This window comes from Ascaphus truei, chromosome 7, assembly GCF_040206685.1.
Source record: "Ascaphus truei isolate aAscTru1 chromosome 7, aAscTru1.hap1, whole genome shotgun sequence".
NCBI lineage: Eukaryota > Metazoa > Chordata > Amphibia > Anura > Ascaphidae > Ascaphus > Ascaphus truei.
The window spans coordinates 44,372,526-44,395,137 of NC_134489.1; the positions used below are offsets into that span (position 1 = coordinate 44,372,526).

The window sequence follows — 22,612 nt, forward strand, 5'->3', positions numbered from 1 at the left end:
TCGCGCTAAAAACAGCTGAAAATGGCAAGCTAGGGAAAACGCGCCATTTTTTTTTTTCTATTTCAAAATCTCGCCGCGCGGCTGGCGAGAAACTACATCTCGCCAGTCTGAAAAGTATCCGAATTCAGAAAGGCGCGCTCGCCATCTAGCGGCTGTTTTTGGCGCGATTTTCGTCAATTTTCTCCGCCAACTAAAGTTGGCAAGAAGCAGGAGCTCGCCGGCTATAGGGGGAAAAAAAAAATGCGCAATTTTTTTTTCCCCCTTTCAGCTGCGCGCATCTCCTCATTTACAATTCTCCACATGCAGTAATGCTAAAAATAGCGGATTTCGCCCATTTCTGCATATGGAGAATAAAACTCTCCATTAAACCTACTTTTTATTCCCCTCTCCAATTTTAAAAAGCGCTGCTCTCTGCATAGGCCCCTTAGGCTGAATTTATTAATCATGTTGTTATCTCTTTGTGGAAACTGCTCAACCTATGTGTGTGTGTTTAAGTTGTTACCCCAATATCTGTTTTGGCCCTTTCTGTGCCTCTCTCCCTTCCATGTACAGGCGGTCCTCGCTTATCCGACGGAACGCGTCCCGCAAACCGCCGTCGGTTAACGGACCTTCGGGTTGCGCCAGTGCCGTCTTAACGCATGGGCTCGCTGGGCAGTTACCCGGGGGCCCCACGAGCATAGGGGGCCCCATGCTAATCCACGCACAAACCAGAATTTAACACTAATTTTCCCATCACCCGCCTCAACATTCAAATCTCCCGCTAACTCGGGAGAAGGAGAAAAATGACGACTTGTAGCGGAGAGTTGGCATGTCTGCATTCGCCAGAGAAATGTTGCCATTTTATTGCTTGCAATGTTATGGAAGCAGAATATTGTAACGGATTCGGGGGAGGCAATTAACGGCTGGGGTTGTGTAGGCCGGGCCCAGTGCACGGCTTTGCCCGGAGGCCTATAATGCTGTTAAGATGGCCCTGGGTTGCAGGTCAATGTTAATCGGATAAGTGGGTCCGGCGTCAGATATCGCATCCGACGGATTCGGCGGACTCGCTGTATGCAGAACCTATCCCTACAGTCACATATAGCTGGGACTAATGTCACATCGTTTGCTGGAAAGCAGCTGGCCGTCTACATTTAATACTATGCACTAAACTCTGATCCAATTATCCCAGGATTTCATTAACTGGAAACTCTCTTCGTGACTTGATTAAACCGTGTGAGCGAGCTCGTTAGCTCCCACGTGAGGAAAAGCTTTTCCTTTCCAGCATTGTTTGCAAGAACTTGTAAAAACAACGAAAGACAAAGAGCAGAGTATCCCAGGAAAGCCGCGGCGAGATCGGGGCGTGGGGGAGGTTTGGGGACAATATCTGTTCCCCTAGTTCTGTCAATCCGTTATTATTATTTTATGTTAATTGATACATTAGCACAGAGCACGGCCGCCCCCTCTGCAGATGTCAGTGAAACCGGAGAGGAACATATCAGATAAAAGCCGTGCATTATATAATCAATAACTGTCTCCCCATGATGGCACTCTGAATCCTGTCACTCAAACAATGGGGTCTCCAGATCTAATCTGGAACCCAGCAGACACCAGGTAACCGGCTTACTGTTCCCATGATTAATGAATAACTTCTCATTTCTGGGGCATTTTACCTGATTCTCTTAATGGCTGAGACACCCTCGGAATATCATGGGATCAGGAACGGTATCAGTGATGTATCTGCTTGTTTAGATGGTATTATCTATGCGTGTGTGCTGCAGGATATACTGTGCTGCAATGTGTGTGCTGCAGGATATGCTCTGCTGCAATGTGTGTGTGCTGCAGGATATACTGTGCTGTAATGTGTGTGTGCTGCAGGATATACTGTGCTGTAATGTGTGTGCTGCATGATATACTGTGCTGTAATGTGTGTGTGCTGCAGGATATACTGTGCTGTAATGTGTGTGTGCTGCAGGATATACTGTGCTGTAATGTGTGTGCTGCAGGATATACTGTGCTGTAATGTGTGTGTGCTGCAGGATATACTGTGCTGTAATGTGTGTGCTGCATGATATACTGTGCTGTAATGTGTGTGTGCTGCAGGATATACTGTGCTGTAATGTGTGTGCTGCATGATATACTGTGCTGCAATGTGTGTGCTGCAGGATATATTGTGCTGCAATGTGTGTGCTGCAGGATATACTGTGCTGCAGTGTGTGTGCTGCAGGATATACTGTGCTGCAGTGTGTGTGCTGCAGGATATACTGTGCTGCAGTGTGTGTGCTGCAGGATATACTGTGCTGCTGTGTGAGTGTTCACTGATACAAACACAACGTAACAGCACACAGGGCCCCATCCTCAAAGGGCTGCCAAGTATTATGTGAACTAAATATGAGTGACACTCACTCCGTGTCCCACACGAGTGACACTCCACTCCATGAGACCCCATTGGAGTGACACTGCTGCATGTGACCCCCGTTGGAGTGACACTTCTGCACGTGACCCCCGTTGGAGTGACACTTCTGCATGTGACCCCCGTTGGAGTGACACTTCTGCATGTGACCCCCGTTGGAGTGACACTTCTGCATGTGACCCCCGTTGGAGTGACACTTCTGCATGTGACCCCCATTGGAGTGACACTTCTGCATGTGACCCGCCCCGTTGGAGTGACACTTCTGCATGTGACCCCCGTTGGAGTGACACTTCTGCATGTGACCCATGTTGGAGTGACACTTCTGCATGTGACCCCCGTTGGAGTGACACTTCTGCATGTGACCCCCATTGGAGTGACACTTCTGCATGTGACCCGCCCCGTTGGAGTGACACTTCTGCATGTGACCCCCGTTGGAGTGACACTTCTGCATGTGACCCATGTTGGAGTGACACTTCTGCATGTGACCCCCGTTGGAGTGACACTTCTGCATGTGACCCCCGTTGGAGTGACATTTCTGCATGTGACCCCCGTTGGAGTGACACTTCTGCATGTGACCCATGTTGGAGTGACACTTCTGCATGTGACCCCCGTTGGAGTGACACTTCTGCATGTGACCCCCGTTGGAGTGACACTTCTGCATGTGACCCATGTTGGAGTGACACTTCTGCATGTGACCCCCGTTGGAGTGACACTTCTGCATGTGACCCCCGTTGGAGTGACATTTCTGCATGTGACCCCCGTTGGAGTGACACTTCTGCATGTGACCCCCGTTGGAGTGACATTTCTGCATGTGACCCCCGTTGGAGTGACACTTCTGCATGTGACCCCCGTTGGAGTGACACTTGTGCATGTGACCCCCGTTGGAGTGACACTTGTGCATGTGACCCCCGTTGGAGTGACACTTGTGCATGTGACCCCCGTTGGAGTGACACTTGTGCATGTGACCCCCGTTGGAGTGACACTTGTGCATGTGACCCCCGTTGGAGTGACACTTGTGCATGTGACCCCCGTTGGAGTGACACTTGTGCATGTGACCCCCGTTGGAGTGACACTTCTGCATGTGACCCCCGTTGGAGTGACACTTCTGCATGTGACCCCCGTTGGAGTGACACTTGTGCATGTGACCCCCATTGGAGTGACACTTGTGCATGTGACCCCCGTTGGAGTGACACTTCTGCATGTGACCCCCATTGGAGTGACACTTCTGCATGTGACCCGCCCCGTTGGAGTGACACTTCTGCATGTGACCCCCGTTGGAGTGACACTTCTGCATGTGACCCATGTTGGAGTGACACTTCTGCATGTGACCCCCGTTGGAGTGACACTTCTGCATGTGACCCCCGTTGGAGTGACACTTCTGCATGTGACCCCCATTGGAGTGACACTTCTGCATGTGACCCCCGTTGGAGTGACACTTCTGCATCTAAATGTTATGATTTATAAAACTTCCCTAGTAACCACCTGTAGAGAATTTTTTTCGATATTTGGATCCATGCATTATTTACAGACTTACACCCTGCTGTGAGAGAGAGAGAGTGTGTGTGTGTGTGTGTGTGTGTGTGACTGTGTGTGTGTGTGACTGTGTGTGAGTGCTGCATGGCTTGCTATTGTGTGCATCAGCAATATTATTATTCAGTATAACATGACAATAAATATGAGCAGGTATCTCTGCAGAATGTGAATTGCAGTAGCAATTAAGAACTTCGCAGGGACTTGGTGAAAAGTGCCCCAGAACGTCCCTGTCACATGTGTGTGTGTATTCACATAAGTGTGCAAGCAGTTTAGACACAGACCGATGCCCATTCACACCCCTGCTCAGCTTTGTGCACAGACCTGTGCAGGGTAACATGTTTTATGCTGAGGCCTTTCATCTCAGGAGAACATCTACCCAGCTGCCACAGGCTGCAACTGTATCCAGTGAGCAAGAGCCCCCCAGTGCAGGGGGGGGGGGCAGGCAGGAGAGGGGGGTGCAGGCAAGGGAGAGGGGGGTGCAGGCAAGGGAGAGGGGGGGCAGGCAGGGGAGAGGGTGGGAGGGGTCTCTGCTAGCAGACAGGCAGGGGGTAGGGGGCAGGCGGGGGTGGGGGGCTCTAATAGCAGACAGGGAGGGGGGCAGACGGGGAGGGGGGGACAGGCAGGGGAGGGGGCCTCTGCTAGCAGACAGGCTCCCACAGCAATAACATCCCTGGCAGACAGAGCCATAAACAACACAAAAGCAATCAGTGTGCTTACTCAGGCTGGAGCCTCAGCGGCAGCCCCTCCCCATCATTAATATGTAATGATAAGGCTGGAGCCTCAACGGCAGCCCCTCCCCATCATTAATATGTAATGATAAGGCTGGGGCGCCTCAGCCCCTCCCCCTCCAATAATATGTAACTATAAGGCTGGAGCCTCATCCCCTCCCCCTCATTAATATGTAACTAGAAGACTGGAGACTCAAAGGCGGTAGCCCCTCCCCCTCATTAATATGTAACTAGCAGGAGGGGCGGGCACACAAAAAGGGAGCCTGGCTCCAGCCTGGAAACATTCACTGAGGACCTGGGACTGGGAGCTGAGAGAACTGGGAGCGGGACTGGGAGCAAGGGCTGAGAGGACTGGGAGAGCTGGGTGGGAGCATGGCGCTGTACGGACTGTGTGTGCTGTGGGTTTGGATCTGTGTGGTGTCAGCGGACAGACACTCTGTCTTCTGGAACAGCTCCAACACCAGGTAAGGACTCCGCTGTCCTGGGTGTGTGTGCCCCCCCCCCCCCAACCTCCGCTGTCCTGGGTGTGTGCCCCCCCCCCCACCTCCGCTGTACTGGGTTGGTGCCCCCCCCCCACCTCCGCTGTCCTGGGTGTGGGTGTCCCCCCGTATTAGATGTGTTTCTCTGTTCCCGTCACTATATTGTACTACATACTGTAACCGGGACACTGTAACTCCTGGAAATACTGTAACTCCTGTGCTGGGACACACCATGTCCCCTGATATAAGATCACGATGTGTCCTTGCTGAGATGTGGGGAGGTATCTAGAATCTAGAGGGGGGTGTGTGTGTGTGGCAATATATAGGAGTGGTGATGTGGGACAGTATATAGAGGTGTGTGTGTGTGTGTGTGTGTGTGTGTGTGTGTGTGTGTGTGTGTGTGTGTGTGTGTGTGTGTGTGTGTGTGTGTGTGTGTGTGTGTGTGTGTGTGTGTGTGTGTGTGTGTGTGTGTGTGTGTGTGTGTGTGTGTGTGTGTGTGTAACAGGTATATATTTGTGTTGGACAATATATAGGGGTGGTGATTTGGTACAGTATATAGAGATGTGGAGCAGTATATAGGAGTGGTGATGTGGGACAGCATATAGAGATGTGGAACAGTATATAGGGGTGGTGATGTGGGACAGTATATAGGGGGTATTAAGTTATGGGACTATGAAGATTCGCAGGGGTTGGGGAGCAAGAAGTTGTGGTAAATTCCTGGGGTCTGTGCAGAGGGGGTCCCATTAATTCCTGGGGTCTGTGCAGCCTGGTCTTTATGTCTGAATGGGGGTCTCATATCTGGAGATCTGAGCCGTCTTTGAGGGGGGGTGCAGCGCCCCGTGTTGTGGGGTGGGGTGGGGGGGGGGGGGGGGGACAGGAAGGGCTCTCAGGCGGTTGCATGTTGGGGCTCTGACTCAGGGTCTGTGTTACACAATCGCCCCCCAGGTGTATTACTGGGAAGCTCCAACACTGAGCAAGAGGAGTGGGGGGCAATTGGGGTTACTGGAAGACCTGGCAGGGGCTCAAGCAGCGCGGGGGAGAGGGGGGGGGGGTGCAGCACAGCACCGGGTTGGGTGCATAGATCCAAGTAACTTGCTGTAATGTTCCGATCCTATTGGTTCCGTTGGCCCAATATAAACCCCCCTCCACCCCCCCCCCCCCCGCAGGGGGAGAGGACGAAACGATGAATAAATCGCGGGCGCCTTGTTATCAAATAGTTAAACTATTGAAGGTCTTTTCAAAAAGCGGCGGCGGGGGGGGGGGGGGGGGGCGCTATTGTCCCCTGAGTTTGTTTTGGGAAAGCTTTGCTGAGCAGCCAGCTGTATGGGGGGGGGGGGGGGGTGTTCAGGGGACTGAGAGTTGGGGGCAGAGAGAGGGACGGGGCAGAGAGAGAGGGGCAGGGGGAACAGAAGCACTGGGGCAGGGAGAGGGGCAGAGAGAGAGGGGCAGGGGGAACAGAAACACTGGGGCAGGGAGAGGGGCACAGAAGCACTGGGGCAGGGAGAGGGGCACAGGATCACTGGGGCAGAGAGAGAAAGGCAGGGGGAACAGAAGCACTGGGGCAGGGAGAGAGGGGCAGGGGGCACAGGAGCACTGGGGCAGGGAGAGGGACACAAAAGCACTGGGGCAGAGAGAGAGGGGCAGGGGGCACAGAGACGCACTGGGGCAGGGGGCAGAGAGGGGCAGGGGGCACAGAGACGCACTGGGGCAGAGAGGGGCGCAGGGGGAAGGGGACAGAAGCACTGGGGCAGGGGCAGTAGGGGTCAGAGAGATGGGCAGGGGGCACAGAAGCACTGGGGTAGGGGGCACAGAAGCACTGGGGCACTTTCTCCCTTATTTTGATGGCTCTGTAGATTGCGTCTGTATTAATCCGCCTCTCCCTGGGACGGGATCTCCGCCCCACACACAGACCTGCAGCCCTGACACTGAACAGATGTGATGTGGCTCAGGGGGGATAGACCAGGGATCTGCTCAGAATTTAGAGGCCGCCCTATAACCCCGTCCAATGCTGGGGTCAGAAGGCCGCCCTATAACCCCGTCCAATGCTGGGGTCAGAAGGCCGCCCTATAACCCCGTCCAATGCTGGGGTCAGAAGGCCGCCCTATAACCCCGTCCAATGCTGGGCTCAGAAGGCCGCCCTATAACCCCGTCCAATGCTGGGGTAAGAAGGCCGTACTATAACCCCGTCCAATGCTGGGGTCAGCAGGCCGTCCTATAACCCCGTCCAATGCTGGGCTCAGAAGGCCGTTCTATAACCCCGTCCAATGCTGGGCTCAGAAGGCCGCCCTATAACCCCGTCCAATGCTGGGCTCAGAAGGCCGTTCTATAACCCCGTCCAATGCTGGGCTCAGAAGGCCGCCCTATAACCCCGTCCAATGCTGGGCTCAGAAGGCCGCCCTATAACCCCGTCCAATGCTTGGCTCAGCAGGCCGCCCTATAACCTCGTCCAATGCTGGGGTCAGAAGGCCATCATATAACCCCGTCCAATGCTGGGCTCAGAAGGCCGTTCTATAACCCTGTCCAATGCTGGGGTCAGAAGGCCGTCCTATAACCCCGTCCAATGCTGGGGTCAGAAGGCCGTCCAATGCTGGGGTCAGAAGGCCGCCCTATAACCCCGTCCAATGCTGGGGTCAGAAGGCCGCCCTATAACCCCCATCCAATGCTGGGGTCAGAAGGCGACCCTATAACCCCCATCCAATGCTGGGGTCAGAAGGCCGCCCTATAACCCCCATCCAATGCTGGGGTCAGAAGGCTGCCCTATAACCCCCATCCAATGCTGGGGTCAGAAGGCCGCCCTATAACCCCCATCCAGTGCTGGGGTCAGAAGGCCGTCCTATAACCCCCATCCAATGCTGGGGTCAGAAGGCCGCCCTATAACCTCGTCCAATGCTGGGATCAGAAGGCCGTCCTATAACCCCGTCCAATGCTGGGGTCAGAAGGCTGTCCTATAACCCCCGTCCAATGCTGGGGTCAGAAGGCCGTCCTATAACCCCGTCCAATGCTGGGCTCAGAAGGCCGTTCTATATCCCCAGTCCAATGCTGGGGTCAGAAGGCCGTCCTATAACCCCCGTCCAATGCTGGGGTCAGAAGGCCGTCCTATAACCCCCGTCCAATGCTGGGGTCAGAAGGCCGTCCTATAACCCCCGTCCAATGCTGGGGTCAGACGGCCGTCCTATAAACCCCGTCCAATGCTGGGGTCAGAAGGCCGTCCTATAACCCCCGTCCAATGCTGGGGTCAGAAGGCCGCCCTATAACCCCGTCCAATGCTGCGGTCAGAAGGCCGCCCTATAACCCCGTCCAATGCTGGGCTCAGAAGGCCGCCCTATAACCTTGTCCAATGCTGGGATCAGAAGGCCGTCCTATAACCCCGTCCAATGCTGGGGTCAGAAGGCTGTCCTATAACCCCCGTCCAATGCTGGGGTCAGAAGGCCGTCCTATAACCCCGTCCAATGCTGGGCTCAGAAGGCCGTTCTATATCCCCAGTCCAATGCTGGGGTCAGAAGGCCGTCCTATAACCCCCGTCCAATGCTGGGGTCAGAAGGCCGTCCTATAACCCCCGTCCAATGCTGGGGTCAGAAGGCCGTCCTATAACCCCCGTCCAATGCTGGGGTCAGAAGGCCGTCCTATAACCCCCGTCCAATGCTGGGGTCAGAAGGCCGTCCTATAACCCCCGTCCAATGCTGGGGTCAGAAGGCCGTCCTATAACCCCCGTCCAATGCTGGGGTCAGAAGGCCGCCCTATAACCCCGTCCAATGCTGCGGTCAGAAGGCCGCCCTATAACCCCGTCCAATGCTGGGCTCAGAAGGCCGCCCTATAACCCCGTCCAATGCTGGGGTCAGAAGGCCCTGTCCCCAAACCGAGAAGGACACCGAGAACTACACTCAAACTCTGCGTATTGTGTGCACCCTCAATCAGGTTCTGATATCAAGGTTACATAACAAAACTCATACCATCGTGTGTGTGTGTGCACATTGCAGGCCTCTCCAGCACAGGGGGACAATTATAACTATGGGGTTTCAAGTAAAGCAACGATTATAAAGCAGTCCTAACACACCCCGTGCAATATTCCACTTTAGGGAACGTACACCCTTTAAATAGTGGTCCCCCTTCCTGCCCTGGTACCCCCAGCCATGTAAGCGTGACGGTAGTAGGCACACAGAGAGGCAGACCTGGCTGAGGGTTGAGAAGTGAACACCTCCCTGTGTGTGGGATCAGGGAAGGAAGGTCCTCGCTCCAACCTGACCAGGCTTCCTCTGCTCCTGCTGGAACAGGCTGTCTTTTCTTCCCCTGCCCAGGCTGGGCACTGTGCCAATGATAAGGGCAAGTGTGGGGGGGGGGGAAATGGCTGCAGTGTGTGTACACTGCCCTGACCTGGGTAGCCCCTCCTAGCTACATATGGGAGAAAAAAACCTTTAGAACATGATTCACAAGCAAAACATACATGTTAGAACTCGCAGTCTGAAGTCTGAAAGCAAAAGGCCACAGAACACGCACTTATTCTGCATCATTTATACTGAGTGCTGACAGGAGAGGATGCGGCAGCGATTTCAATCCAGCAGGGATCAGGGCTGAGTTATTACAATGTTGCATATATGTAGATCATGACACCCCCCCCCCCCCCGGGCACATCTCTGCAATGCACGGAGCTGTATGTATATCTGTACAAAGCCATGTAAATATGTGTAATATACATGTTTATCACTTTTATACGCAGAATAATGTATATATCTGCAATACGATTCCAATGTTTATATCACAGCAGAGGGATACCAGCCCCTCTGGCAAAAATGATTTAACTCCACAAAATGTCTATTTTTTTCTGAGACATTTTAGACCTCGGTCTGAATTAAAATAGGTTTGTTTGATTTGATCTAGTATCCAGAAGAGCTAGCAATCTGTGTGTGGTGCCTGAGGCTGGTAGTAGTACGTTCGTCTTGTTTTGCTCAGTCTTACAAGGGGTGTAATCACTGCTGCGTTCTCCGGGTGCTTTTGAGGTGAGGGGGGAGGGGGCCTGTCATATCAGATAAATCAGTGATTGAAAAGTGTAATAACCAGCTAAAGAAAATCCCACTTTCAGCTGACACAGGGCTGCAGACTGTCCCTTATCTTTAGGCCTTCCAGGCAAAACAACGAGCCGAGCCGACACTCGCTTTGCATTAACACCCTCAGCACATTCACATCTTACTTTGCAGCAGCAGCAGCAAACCTAATATGACACATACACACACACACACACACACACACACACACACACACACTCACTCACTCACTCACTCACTCACTCTCTTGCTTTCTTATATGCAGGACCCCCAGATTAGAGGGTGATGAGAAATCCACAGTTGGTGGGATATCCAATTTTTAAACTGCGCTTACAAGGCAGTGTTTTTAGCACTCTCACAAACACATTATAATATAATATTCCGATAATTACCATTTGAACACATGCAAAATAAAACCATATTCCCAAGAGCTTACACTCACGATAAGACGGGTAATTGGCCAGGCAGACACAGCCGCACAATATTCCAGAAAGTGACGGCTGAGAGATTATCTCCGGCTTTCACGCGGGGTGGGATTGAATGTTTTTTTTTTTGTTTTGCCAGAATAATGTGGTTAGCTGGGAATTTTAATCCTTTATAAACACAGAACTGAGTCCTGCATGAAAAGCGGTTTTCAGTCTGTACTTTTTTTTTCATACCATCCCTTTGTCCTGTTTGCTGAGTTTTCAGAGGTGCGGAGTGATGCCTTCTTACCCCCATCAGGGGCATTCTGTGAGTTATCTCTGGGATCAGATACTGGGGGAGGTCGGGTTACTTGTAACTGAGCAGCTCTGGGAGAGGTTACTGCCTTCATATAATACAAGGTGGAATTACCTGTTCTAAATGCGTTTTTTTGTGTAATCCCTTGAGTGTTGTGGAGGATTGTGTGGCCTTCTCGCTGAGATACTCAACAGGATGAATTGTTAGGACTTGCCTTTGAATAACATAACGTGCAGGAGATGGAGACATTGTGAGTGAGCAGGCCTCATACATGGGCCTGTAACAGTAACCGCATGAATACATCGGTGGTAAGCTTTCCACAACATAGGCCTTTTGTATGTTAGGATGTCGGGAGGGTCAGGAAAGCTGCCAGGCCTTGAAGACATTGCGTGACCCACCTCTTGTGTGGAGCACTTGGGTGCTCGCCTCAATCTCACTGCAGATCTGCAAATCCTTTCCGTAGTGGGCACGCTAAAAATCGGATTATTGTAAGGCTGCGTTTATAGCGACGCGACGTCGCGTCAAAACAAATGTGACGCCGTCGCGTGCGCTTATAGTAGGAGCGATGCGACAGCTTGGTCGCTGGAAGTCACTTAAATTTGACTTTTCCAGCGGCTGCAGCGTGACGTCAGCGTCGCCGGCACTATAGGCGCGGCCTAACACTCTCTATAAAGTGGATACTCCCGATAAAGAGTTCGATGCATTTTGTAACTCCTCCATATCACAGGCTGCACATACATTGCATTGTGGGTACGATACATTGATGCATTGTGGGTGCGATACTTTGATACTTTGCATTGTGGGCACGATACATTGGTACATTGCATTGTGGGTACGATACATTGATTGCATTGTGGGTTTGCATTGTGGGCACGATATATTGATGCATTGCATTGTGGGCACGATACATTGATACTTTGCATTGTGAGCACAATACATTTGGTACATTGCATTGTGGGTACGATACATTGGTACTTTGCATTGTGGGTACGATACTTTGCATTATGGGCACGATACATTGATGCATTGCATTGTGGGTACGATACATTGATGCATTGCATTGTGGGTACGATACATTGATGCATTGCATTGTGGGTACGATACATTGATGCATTGCATTGTGGGTACGATACATTGATGCATTGCATTGTGGGTACGATACATTGGTGCATTGCATTGTAGGTACGATACATTGATGCATTGCATTGTGGGCACGATGCATTGCATTGTGGGCACGATGCATTGCATTGTGGGCACGATGCATTGCATTGTGGGCACGATGCATTGCATTGTGGGCACGATGCATTGCATTGTGGGCACGATGCATTGCATTGTGGGCACGATACATTGATGCATTGCATTATGGGCACGATGCATTGATGCTTTGCATTGTGGGCACGATGCATTGATGCTTTGCATTGTGGGCACGATGCATTGATGCTTTGCATTGTGGGCACGATGCATTGATGCTTTGCATTGTGGGCACGATGCATTGATGCTTTGCATTGTGGGCACGATGCATTGGTACATTGCATTGTGGGCACGATCCTCCTTTTAGATACAGGGTGACATATGTCTTCCTTGGATCCAGTTTAACACCAGGACTGCCCAGTGCATGAACGTCACGGTTTCCTGGTCCTCGAAGCTTGCACTTCACTCTTGTGACGAGGGAAGCAGTCGGTGTATTTCTGGTTTAGTGACCTCCCCTGGGAGGAGTTTTTGGGGGCTGTGGTCGTGAGGACCAACGCCAGTGATTTCAGCGCTGAAGTGAGAGTGAAATTAATTAAAACCCCAAAATATATTCAGAGCCGATCCTGGCTGGTATCTTATCTGTACGTGTGATGCCCGGGGCAGGTAGAAGGGCAGCTCTTACCCTGCGGGTATCAAAAACACAAGACTGAGGTCCCTTGACCGCTCCATGGGTTGCAATTCGTGTGTGGTGGGTGTTTATATAAATCTTCCCCCCCTGAAGAAGGTCCCTCTGGGACCGAAACGTCGGCCTATCTGCTATTGTATGGATTAAAAAACCCTTTATTTTACACTGAATTGGGTCCGGTGCTGGCATTTGATCAGCTCTTATCTTGTGAATATTTATACATATATACCCACTCACACTCGCCTGCAGAAGGGACTTGAGTGAGTATCTGTCGTATAATGCAACCTTTTTCCTCTCAAACTGTTGGATCTGACATTAGACTATAATTAAACCCCAGCCAAAGCTAACAGGAGTGGGATGTTGCTTGGCTGAGCGCTCTCATTTTATACCAAGTGGCACTGCTGCTTTTAAATGGGGAGTCATTAGGATGAATGTGAAGAACAAAGGCCTGTTCTCAGACACCCCCTCCCCCTCTCCCAGAGACAATACGTCTCCATTAAATAGCTGCGCAGTTCTGGGAGTCGCCGGAGAATTATGAGCAAAGTCAGAGAATTGTGTAAAACAAACAAACACCTTCAGAAGTTTTATATTGTGTTGTGAGCTGCCAATTACTGTCTGGAGCTCAGCCTAAAGTCACAAGTGCCGCTCTCTTCTCCCTCCCCCCCCTACTGCTCTCTTCTCCCCCCCCTACTGCTCTCACTCCTCCCCCCCCCCTGCTGCTCTCACTCCTCCCCCCCCCCTACTGCTATCACTCCTCCCCCCCCTACTGCTCTCACTCCCCCCCACTGCTCACTCCCCCCCTACTGCTCTCACTCCCCCCCTACTGCTCTCACTCCCCCCCACTGCTCTCCCTCCTCCTCCCCCCCCACTGCTCTCCCTCCTCCTCCTCCCCCCCCACTGCTCTCCCTCCTCCTCCTCCCCCCCCACTGCTCTCCCTCCTCCTCCTCCCCCCCCACTGCTCTCCCTCCTCCTCCTCCCCCCCCCACTGCTCTCCCTCCTCCTCCTCCCCCCCCCACTGCTCTCCCTCCTCCTCCTCCCCCCCCACTGCTCTCCCTCCTCCTCCTCCCCCCCCCACTGCTCTCCCTCCTCCTCCTCCCCCCCCCACTGCTCTCCCTCCTCCTCCTCCCCCCCCCACTGCTCTCCCTCCTCCTCCTCCCCCCCCCACTGCTCTCCCTCCTCCTCCTCCCCCCCCCCACTGCTCTCCCTCCTCCTCCTCCCCCCCCCACTGCTCTCCCTCCTCCTCCCCCCACACTGCTCTCCCTCCTCCTCCCCCCACACTGCTCTCCCTCCTCCTCCTCTCCCCCCCACTGCTCTCCCTCCTCCTCCTCTCCCCCCACTGCTCTCCCTCCTCCTCCCCCACTGCTCTCCCTCCTCCTCCTCTCTCCCCCCCACTGCTCTCCCTCCTCCTCCTCTCCCCCCCCCCACTGCTCTCCCTCCTCCTCCCCCCCTCCTCTCCCCCCCACTGCTCTCCCTCCTCCTCCTCTCGCCCCTCCTAAAGCCTCATGCTGGAGACTTTATACAGTACACAGTGAGTGATTATATACAGTGAATGATTAACATGCTGGCTACGTGCTGTTACTTGTGCCCTTATCTGCTGGCATATAGGAACCTCCTCCCCCCACTCCTTAACCCCGTCACTACACTCTTACTAACCACATCGCAAACCAGTGCAGCTTTATCATGCACACTTTCTGGGGGTCACTTTTAAGATGGCGGTTTATAGACGCTCTCATTATAAGCAGCAACATTTTGCTGCATGTTGTAGGGAAAAAGTCTGACTACGTCTTCACCTAATAAGGCCCGTAATATAGTGGGCACGCGCGCCTAACACGAGAACGGACGTGACTGAGCGCGCGGACGTGACTGGCCTGTAATATAGTGTGCGCTTGCCTGTGCAAACGCTCGTGCACGTGACGCACACTTTTTGTGTGTACGGTCCGTGCTGCTGTGTGTGACAGTCTTGGAAGGTAGTGTGTGTGTGTGTGTGTGTGTGTGTTGCTGGGTAGCTGTGTGTTTGTCACTTGGAAGCTGTGTGTGTGTGTGTGTGTGTGTGTCACTTTGAAGTGGTCTGTGTATTATATAATATTTTAAACATTAAAAAAAGACGTGAGAATAGATTTATTAACATTGTGCAATATTTGTTACACACACACACACACACTGCGCGGTAGTGGAGCAAAAACATACTTTTCACAGTTTCCCCCCCCCCCCCCCCCCCCCCGATGGGTCGGCTCCACGCTCACTGCCGCACGCGCATGTCCCTAGTATAAAATGGCTGGCTAACCACAGCCAACTATAAGTGCCGCACGGGCAATTGTCGCAGTAAATGCCCCTTTAAAAGAATAATTGGATGGGCGCCTAAACCCCTGCACTCGGGTTTAACATTCACTGCCCAGGTTTGTATTGTGCAAGAATATCTGAGTCAGATCCTGCGCTCTCTCTTTGCTCACCTCTCCCTGAGCTGGCGCTCTCTCTGCTCACCTCTCCCTGAGCTGGCGCTCTCTCTGCTCACCTCTCCCTGAGCTGGCTCTCTGTCTCTGCTCACCTCTCCCTGAGCTGGCGCTCTGTCTCTGCTCACCTCTCCCTGAGCTGGCTCTCTGTCTCTGCTCACCTCTCCCTGAGCTGGCGCTCTGTCTCTGCTCACCTCTCCCTGAGCTGGCGCTCTGTCTCTGCTCACCTCTCCCTGAGCTGGCGCTCTGTCTCTGCTCACCTCTCCCTGAGCTGGCGCTCTGTCTCTGCTCACCTCTCCCTGAGCTGCCTCTCCCTGCTCACCTCTCCCTGAGCTGGCTCTCTCTCTGCTCACCTCTCCCTGAGCTGGCTCTCTCTGCTCGCCTCTCCCTGCTCGCCTCTCCCTGAGCTGGCTCTCTCTCTGCTCACCTCTCCCTGAGCTGCCTCTCCCTGCTCGCCTCTCCCTGAGCTGTCTGCCCCCGTGGCAGTGCGTGGTGCAGTGTGCCCGCCTGGCACAGCCGGCCTCATCTTAAGGCTGGGGCCATGGTACCACAGACCGTGCGGAGGTGCTCGAATGCTGAGCGAACAGAGGCAGTGTTCGCGTCCATGCGGTGTGTGTGGGGGCACGCGTTGCTCAAGAAATCAGTTCAAACTGATTTCTTTGCGCGACAGGCCGTTCACGTGAGCGGTTCACCCAATGAGGGCGAACCAGCTCTGTGACGCCCCTCGGCGCGCCCGCTTACCTTACAGCCTCCGCACGGGCGAAGTCACCAAGGCCCCAGCCTTGGGGGGGATGGTGTGTGTGTTCCCGTGCAGAGCTCGGACGCCGTGAGGTCACTTTGCTCCGTGTCCTGTGGCCTTGGAACTTACAGACAGGAGACATTATAACATTACAATGTATCCACAGAGAGACCGGTGAGACCTCTCCATTAAGCGATATTACAACCGGTGAAAAATGGGGTTCTGACTACGGACGGATCGTGATAGTTGAGAGAATTTGTGGCTCAGTGAGTAAAGGCACCGACTGGCAGGCACTGAGAGTTTGAAGCAGGGGAGCCTGGTTCAATTCCTGGTGTCGGCTCCTTGTGACCTTGGGCAAGTCACTTTATCTCCCTGTGCCTCAGGCACCAAAAACAGATTGTAAGCTCTGCGGGACAGGGGCCTGTGCCTGCAAAATGTTTCTGTAAAGCGCTGCATACAACTAGCAGCGCTATACAAGAGCATGCTATTATTATTATTATTATTTTAAAAACAGCTATGTGCGCCCGGGCTCGGCCCGCGGGAGTGCGCCCGGGCTCGGCCCGCGGGAGTGCGCCCGGGCTCGGCCCGCGGGAGTGCGCCCGGGCTCGGCCCGCGGGAGTGCGCCCGGGCTCGGCTGTTGAGCTCTAAATACTAAGGCATTAACATGAAGACTTTGTCGCTCATTGGTGTGAGAGCTGCTATTCCTGTCACATTCCTCGCTACCTTCCTACATACAAACATACAATTCTATTTTCCTTCTCATTTTTGGAAAGAATTGCTGGTTTTGGCCCTTTCATGTTTCAGAAAGTGAACCCCAAACACAGAGGTGTGGGGGGTCTTTTAAAGATGGATTCTCCCCTGGTTAGATTTTGGGGCCTTTAGTTTAGATTCTGAATCGCTCGGGGACAAAGCCAGGAGACTGCATTAGGGGCGAATGCTTTCAATTCCATGCTTGGTTTAAAGAAGGGGAATTTACTTCCCATTTATTTTCTTTGCCCCTCCTGGGGGTATGTGGATGGGGGAGGGAGCAGTCTCCTTTCATTAGCACAAGTCGTGACCTAATGGCAGTAACAGCGTGGAGTGGAGCCGTGGAGACGTGCAGTCTGCTGGTGTCCGGGGTTAATGAGGAGCGGATGTTTAGCGCCCTGGGCTGAGAGAAGCCAACTGGTCATTTTAACACAGAGATAACAGGGAGTCTCATCTGTGTATGAGCCATGGGGCCCTCATGTGAGGTGGGGCCCTAGGGCTCATGTGTGTGAGTTGGGGCCCTGGAATTAGCTGTGTGTGTGGTGGGCCCCCCGTGTGAGGGGGAGCCCTAGGGTCCTCCGTGTGTGAGTTGGGGCCCTGTGTGTGATTTGGGGCCCTGGAATTAGCTGTGTGTGAGGTGGAGCCCTGTGTGTGATTTGGGGCCCTGGAATTAGCAGTGTGTGAGGTGGGGTCCTGTGTGTGATTTGGGGCCCTGGAATTAGCTGTGTGTGAGGGGGAGCCCTAGGGTCCTCCGTGTGTGAGCTGGGGCCCTGTGTGTGTTTGAGGTGGGGCCCAGGAATCCCCCGTGCATGATTAGCAGACACCACCATGTTCCTGTGCCTTGGGTAACAAACAATTGTAAGCTCTTGGGCAGAGGTGCACTGCACACATCGGGTAGTATTAAATGGTTTCTGCCTTCGATACTATGGTTGGTTGTAGGTGACAGTGTATTAATGCAGTAGGAATGGACAGGCCTCATGCAGACCCTTGCTCTTCTCTCTGCAGGTTTCTATGGGACGATTACACTGTAGAGGTGCGGCTCAATGATTATCTGGACATTGTGTGCCCGCACTATGAGGAGAGCAGCATTTCTGGGCACACGGTGGAGAGGTACACCCTGTTCCTGGTGGATGAGGAGGAATATGTCTCCTGTAAGCCGCGCTCTAAGGACCAGGTGCGATGGGAGTGCAACAAGCCATTCGCCCTCCACGGACCAGAGAAATTCTCCGAGAAGTTCCAGCGGTTCACCCCTTTCACCCTGGGCAAAGAGTTCAAAGAGGGGAACACCTACTACTATATCTGTAAGTACGACGGGGAGGAGTGCTGGGGGGGGGGATGGGGGGAAGAGGAGTGCTGGGGGAGGTGCGCTGGGGAGGGGGAGAGAGAATTGTACGCCAGTATAATAGTGGAATTGGTTCAGGGAAGGGTTCCCACATGGACACTACATTGAGGCCCTCGGCTGCCAAGGCATTGCATGCCAACAATAGGGGTAAAACCTTCCAGGTGCCGACACTTCTCACAGGGACGGCGGCGTCTTTGTGGAGGAAAGTTCTGCGCTTTCCTGTAATGCTCACGGGCCAGGCACCGCTGCCTCTCTGTCTATATAAGCACTTCTGTGCGTGGCTTTCTCTCTGGCTCTTCACATCCCTGCTTGCAGGAACATATACACATCTGCACACGCGTGCGCACACACGACGCGCAGCTTTGAGGGCTGGCGTGTGACAGGCAGAGCTGCGTGTCTGTGCATGTGCATAAAAGGTGTGTCCGGTAACGCTGAAGGAAGCTTTGATATCCCCCTTAATGTCTTCTCATTTGATGCTCTTTAAAGACTGAGTGAGCGGCCTGTGTGTAAGTCGGGGAATGAGTAAATCTTCCTGTGCGCCCTGCAGCAGAAAACAGACACTTCCCACAACAACATGTTAGGGAACAGGCGGGGGACTTCCTGCAGGACATGCGGGGGACTTCCTGCAGGACATGCGGGGGACTTCCTGCGGGATATTGTCTTCTTGGCAATCTGGGGAGAAAAACAGCATACTGTTTGCCAGGAAACCTGCATTCTGAGCCTGGCTGCGCTATGGCCCTTGCCCTGGGACTTGCATGTTCAGGTCTCTGTGGCCCCTGATTTGCATGTTCAGGTCCCTGTGGCCCCTGATTTGCATGTTCAGGTCCCTGTGGCGCGCGCTCCTTTGTAACAGCCTATTCTTTATTTTACAGCCAAACCTATTCACCACCACGGAGAGTACTGCATGAAGCTCAAGGTGTTTGTGGCTGGCAAAGCGAGTAAGTAAATCTCTGTGACGGGGACGCTGGATAAAAGCTGCATGTCCTGAATACAGAGATCTGTTCCACAGCTGAAAAGCTTCATTTTTATAACCGGGTCTTTTCTTTGCAGCTCAGCCGCCCTCTACAAATATCCATACTCCAAAAGCGAGAATCCAAGCAGGTAGGTGCCTATTCCTCCGGCGTTTACTTACACTGCAAGGACACCCACCCTGCACAGGAACTCGCTACCAGCGAACCTGTTGCATGCTCCTTAATCCTAAAAACATAGAACCAAATGCAGCTCTCGCACTGAGCTATGGGACGTGTTCTAGTCCCAGAGAAAGTTGGATTCTTTGTGGGGTTTTTAATACTTTCATTGCAGCAAATTTTAGAGTTTGAATTTAAGATTGGAAATAAAATTGGAAGAACCTCGAACACTCCCGACAGCTCGTGCATAAGCACAGTTATGTGTTATGTTATATCCATGTGGGTCCAGTAAGACCCTCAAAGAACCAAGTGCACGTAAGCTTGTCCAGAGATACTTGTGCTCTTAGTAAGGATTCCCGCTTCTGCCTTATTGGTTATCAGAATTGACTTCCCATTGGGCAGAGGTTTGTCAGGACACAACCCTAGTCCGATGTTTCATGTTCTTCTTCTTTCCTTCTCTAGATGAACCTGCCTTAGAACTTCCTGGTATTCTCAAGAGCGTAGCACAGAACTCGGGCACCCCCAGCGGTGCCCGCCTCCCCCTGCTCGCCCTTTTGCTCCCCCTACTGGTGCTCATGGGGCTGTGATGAAGACAAGGACTTGACCACGTCAGCCATACACTGTGGGAAAACATGGCCTGGCTCAGACGTTGTGTGGACTCTGGTCCATAGTGTGTATGAGCACATATACAAACAGCTGGACATCCAATGCTAGTCTCCGAAACCTGAACAGTATTAATGGGCTGAGGGACCAAAGCATGTGACTGTTTTAATGACGCACAATGTGTGCATATGTAGCACAACAACACAGCGTGGCCAAAGGAGTGTGAGAATGGTGCACTTTCTAAACAGCTGACTTCCACACGTGGGCAGATCCTCGCGGGCAGAGGAATGAAACCAAAGTCTCTGTGAGATGGTGGCAGAAGTGTGACGAGAAGCCCCAAGTTGCAGTATTTGTCGTGTTTGATGCCGTTGCTGGAGTCGGAGGCACAAACGGAGCTTTAAACTGACTTTTGTACAGTGTAAATACATTGCAAAGAGTTTATACAGATATTTATAGCAGACATTTAGCGGTTACTGTATGCACTGACTAACCCTCCCGTGTGGTGGAAGACTGGTCCGGATATTACCTGGAAGGGCAGTCCCTTGTATAAACGACTACAAACACCCTTCAGTTAACCCCTTTATTGCTGAATAGGCAAACCCGTGTTAATCATCCTTTACACAAAATGACTAATGTTTTTGATAAATACATGCGATATCGTTTTCTAGACGTGTGATAGATATATACTGTATCTGAGCGCTGCAGTTACAGGTTCTGACCTTTTTTAATGAACCAACATTTTCGGTCTTCACGTGTAGTTTATACACAAGCGTCTGACCTCACATGTGGGACTATTGCCTTCCCTTGAGCAGTTATTACTGTATCCCCACCCCTGTCCCTGCCATGTTTACAGCACGAATGGGATCTTCATACCGTGACTAAATTCCTGTGGTCTTCCCTACACAAAATACCGCTCTGGAGCGTCGGCTCCGGACCCTCGGAATGAAAAGTGTAAATATGTACAGGACCGTACTGCTGACGGTTTGTAAAGCTTTTGTAGAACTGAAATGTTTTTTTTTTTTATATAAGGACAGGTCTTGCATAAAGAGGATTTTTTTCATTAAATGCCTGTGCGTTTCTCATTTCTCCTGCACATTCACTACTTGTAATTACAGATTTGTGGAGGAGAGGGGGACATTAAAAGCTTAAAATATTAAGAGTGTCAATCACAAACGTTTAAGCCAATAAATGCCACTACCATCCCTTATTTATAAATGCAACAGATTATAAAATACATGTCATCTGCGGGTAAAACTCTGCATTTGGGGTTTCTCAGAGGATCTGAATTGTCCAGAGAAGTTACAGATCCCAAATCTCCCCCCACTCCCTTCCTAACCCCATGTGTCCTTACAGCGAACTTCTATATTAATCCCAGACGGTGTGTGTGTAATTATGTCAGTTTTACAGAAAAATGCCTGAAAATTCAATTGCAAACATACAGGTGTGTGTGTCTGTTTATCTACATACATATAGCCAATAAAGAATATCACGTGTGAGCACATTCACGTCTTAGACCGGTCTGACACAATTTGTGTTCTACATACATACATACTAGTGTGTAATTGGGCAACAAAGCTGAACTAATTTCAGTAGTGTACTGATCAGGGATATATAGAGATTGTATATGTATACATTTGTTATGGGACCACAAAACGTACAAAAATCTACCTCAAACCAAGTGATTGATGCCTTCAAAATTTTATATATTTTTATTTTACAGCGCAGGATAGTACACACAGCGACATAGCGCGCGCACACGCACCACCACACAGCGCGGGATAATGCACACGCACCGCCACACAGTGCAGGATAGCGCACACACCGCGACATAGCGCACACGCACCACCACACAGCACGGGATAGCGCGCACACACCGCGACATAGCGCACACGCACCACCACACAGCGCAGGATAGCGCACACGCACCACCACACAGCGCAGGATAGCGCACACGCACTGTGACAGCACAGGATAGCGCAGACACCGCGTGACAGCCCGTAAACACAGCGCACACACAGCAGCGCGGGATGGCAAATATTTAATCTTCTCTCCATGCAGAGTCTGACCAGCCAGCACACGGACGCTGCACAAGGTGCAAAGACATGCACATTTGCACACTAGTGAAGGTATGCCGGTCGTACAGACGGATAATTCTAAAGGACCCAGTGATGTATTAGGGTGCACATAAGGGGTTAACTAAAGCAACTACACTGATGCACTGTGCGTCCTCGCGGTCACCAGTCGGCCCGCTCACTGCCTGCTCCGTGCGCACTTTCGGCACTCTTTAATGCTATGGTATCAGACTATAAACGACTCCTGGCGGCACAGTACAGCGTTGACTCTGCTGCACTTGAGGGAGACAATTTCGTGCGGCAGCCGCATCACGTGTATTTCGCCAGCCAATGAGTGAAATGTAAACACAAGGAACACCGTACCCATGTCTGGGTACCGCCTACAAGTCGCGTCATTCAGTCTGCTGGGGATGAGCACACATCGCCCAGCAGACAGGGGCGCGCACGCCGCGTCGTGAGGTAGGGAGAGTGTGCTTGGCCTTATGCTGCATGTCATGTGTGTGTGTATGCGCGCAAGATAGTGTGAGACTGTTACTGTGACATTGCGTGTGTGTGTGACACTGTTACTGGGAGACACTGGGTGTGTGTGTGTGTGACACACAGTCTGTGGGTGTGTGGGAGACCTGACACTAGGTGTGTGTGTGTGTGTGTGAGACACTTACTGTGTGACACTGTGTGTGTGTCCTGACAGTGTGTGTGTGTGTGTGTGTGTGTGTGTGTGAGAGACACTGTGACACTGTGTGTGTGTGTGTCACAGACTGTGAGTGT

The 22,612-nt window shown here is 52.2% G+C and overlaps 1 protein-coding gene across 1 annotated transcript; it reads left to right on the forward strand.

Annotated features, from left to right (window-relative positions):
* Positions 1 to 4,921: 4,921 nt before the first annotated feature.
* Positions 4,922 to 20,837, forward strand: EFNA1 (ephrin A1). The gene is made up of 5 exons (XM_075608126.1): positions 4,922 to 5,114; positions 17,706 to 18,001; positions 18,915 to 18,980; positions 19,093 to 19,143; positions 19,632 to 20,837. Exons 1-5 carry the CDS (start codon positions 5,023 to 5,025, stop codon positions 19,754 to 19,756), a joined length of 630 nt encoding a protein of 209 aa, XP_075464241.1. The 5' UTR covers positions 4,922 to 5,022; the 3' UTR covers positions 19,757 to 20,837.
* Positions 20,838 to 22,612: the final 1,775 nt, after the last annotated feature.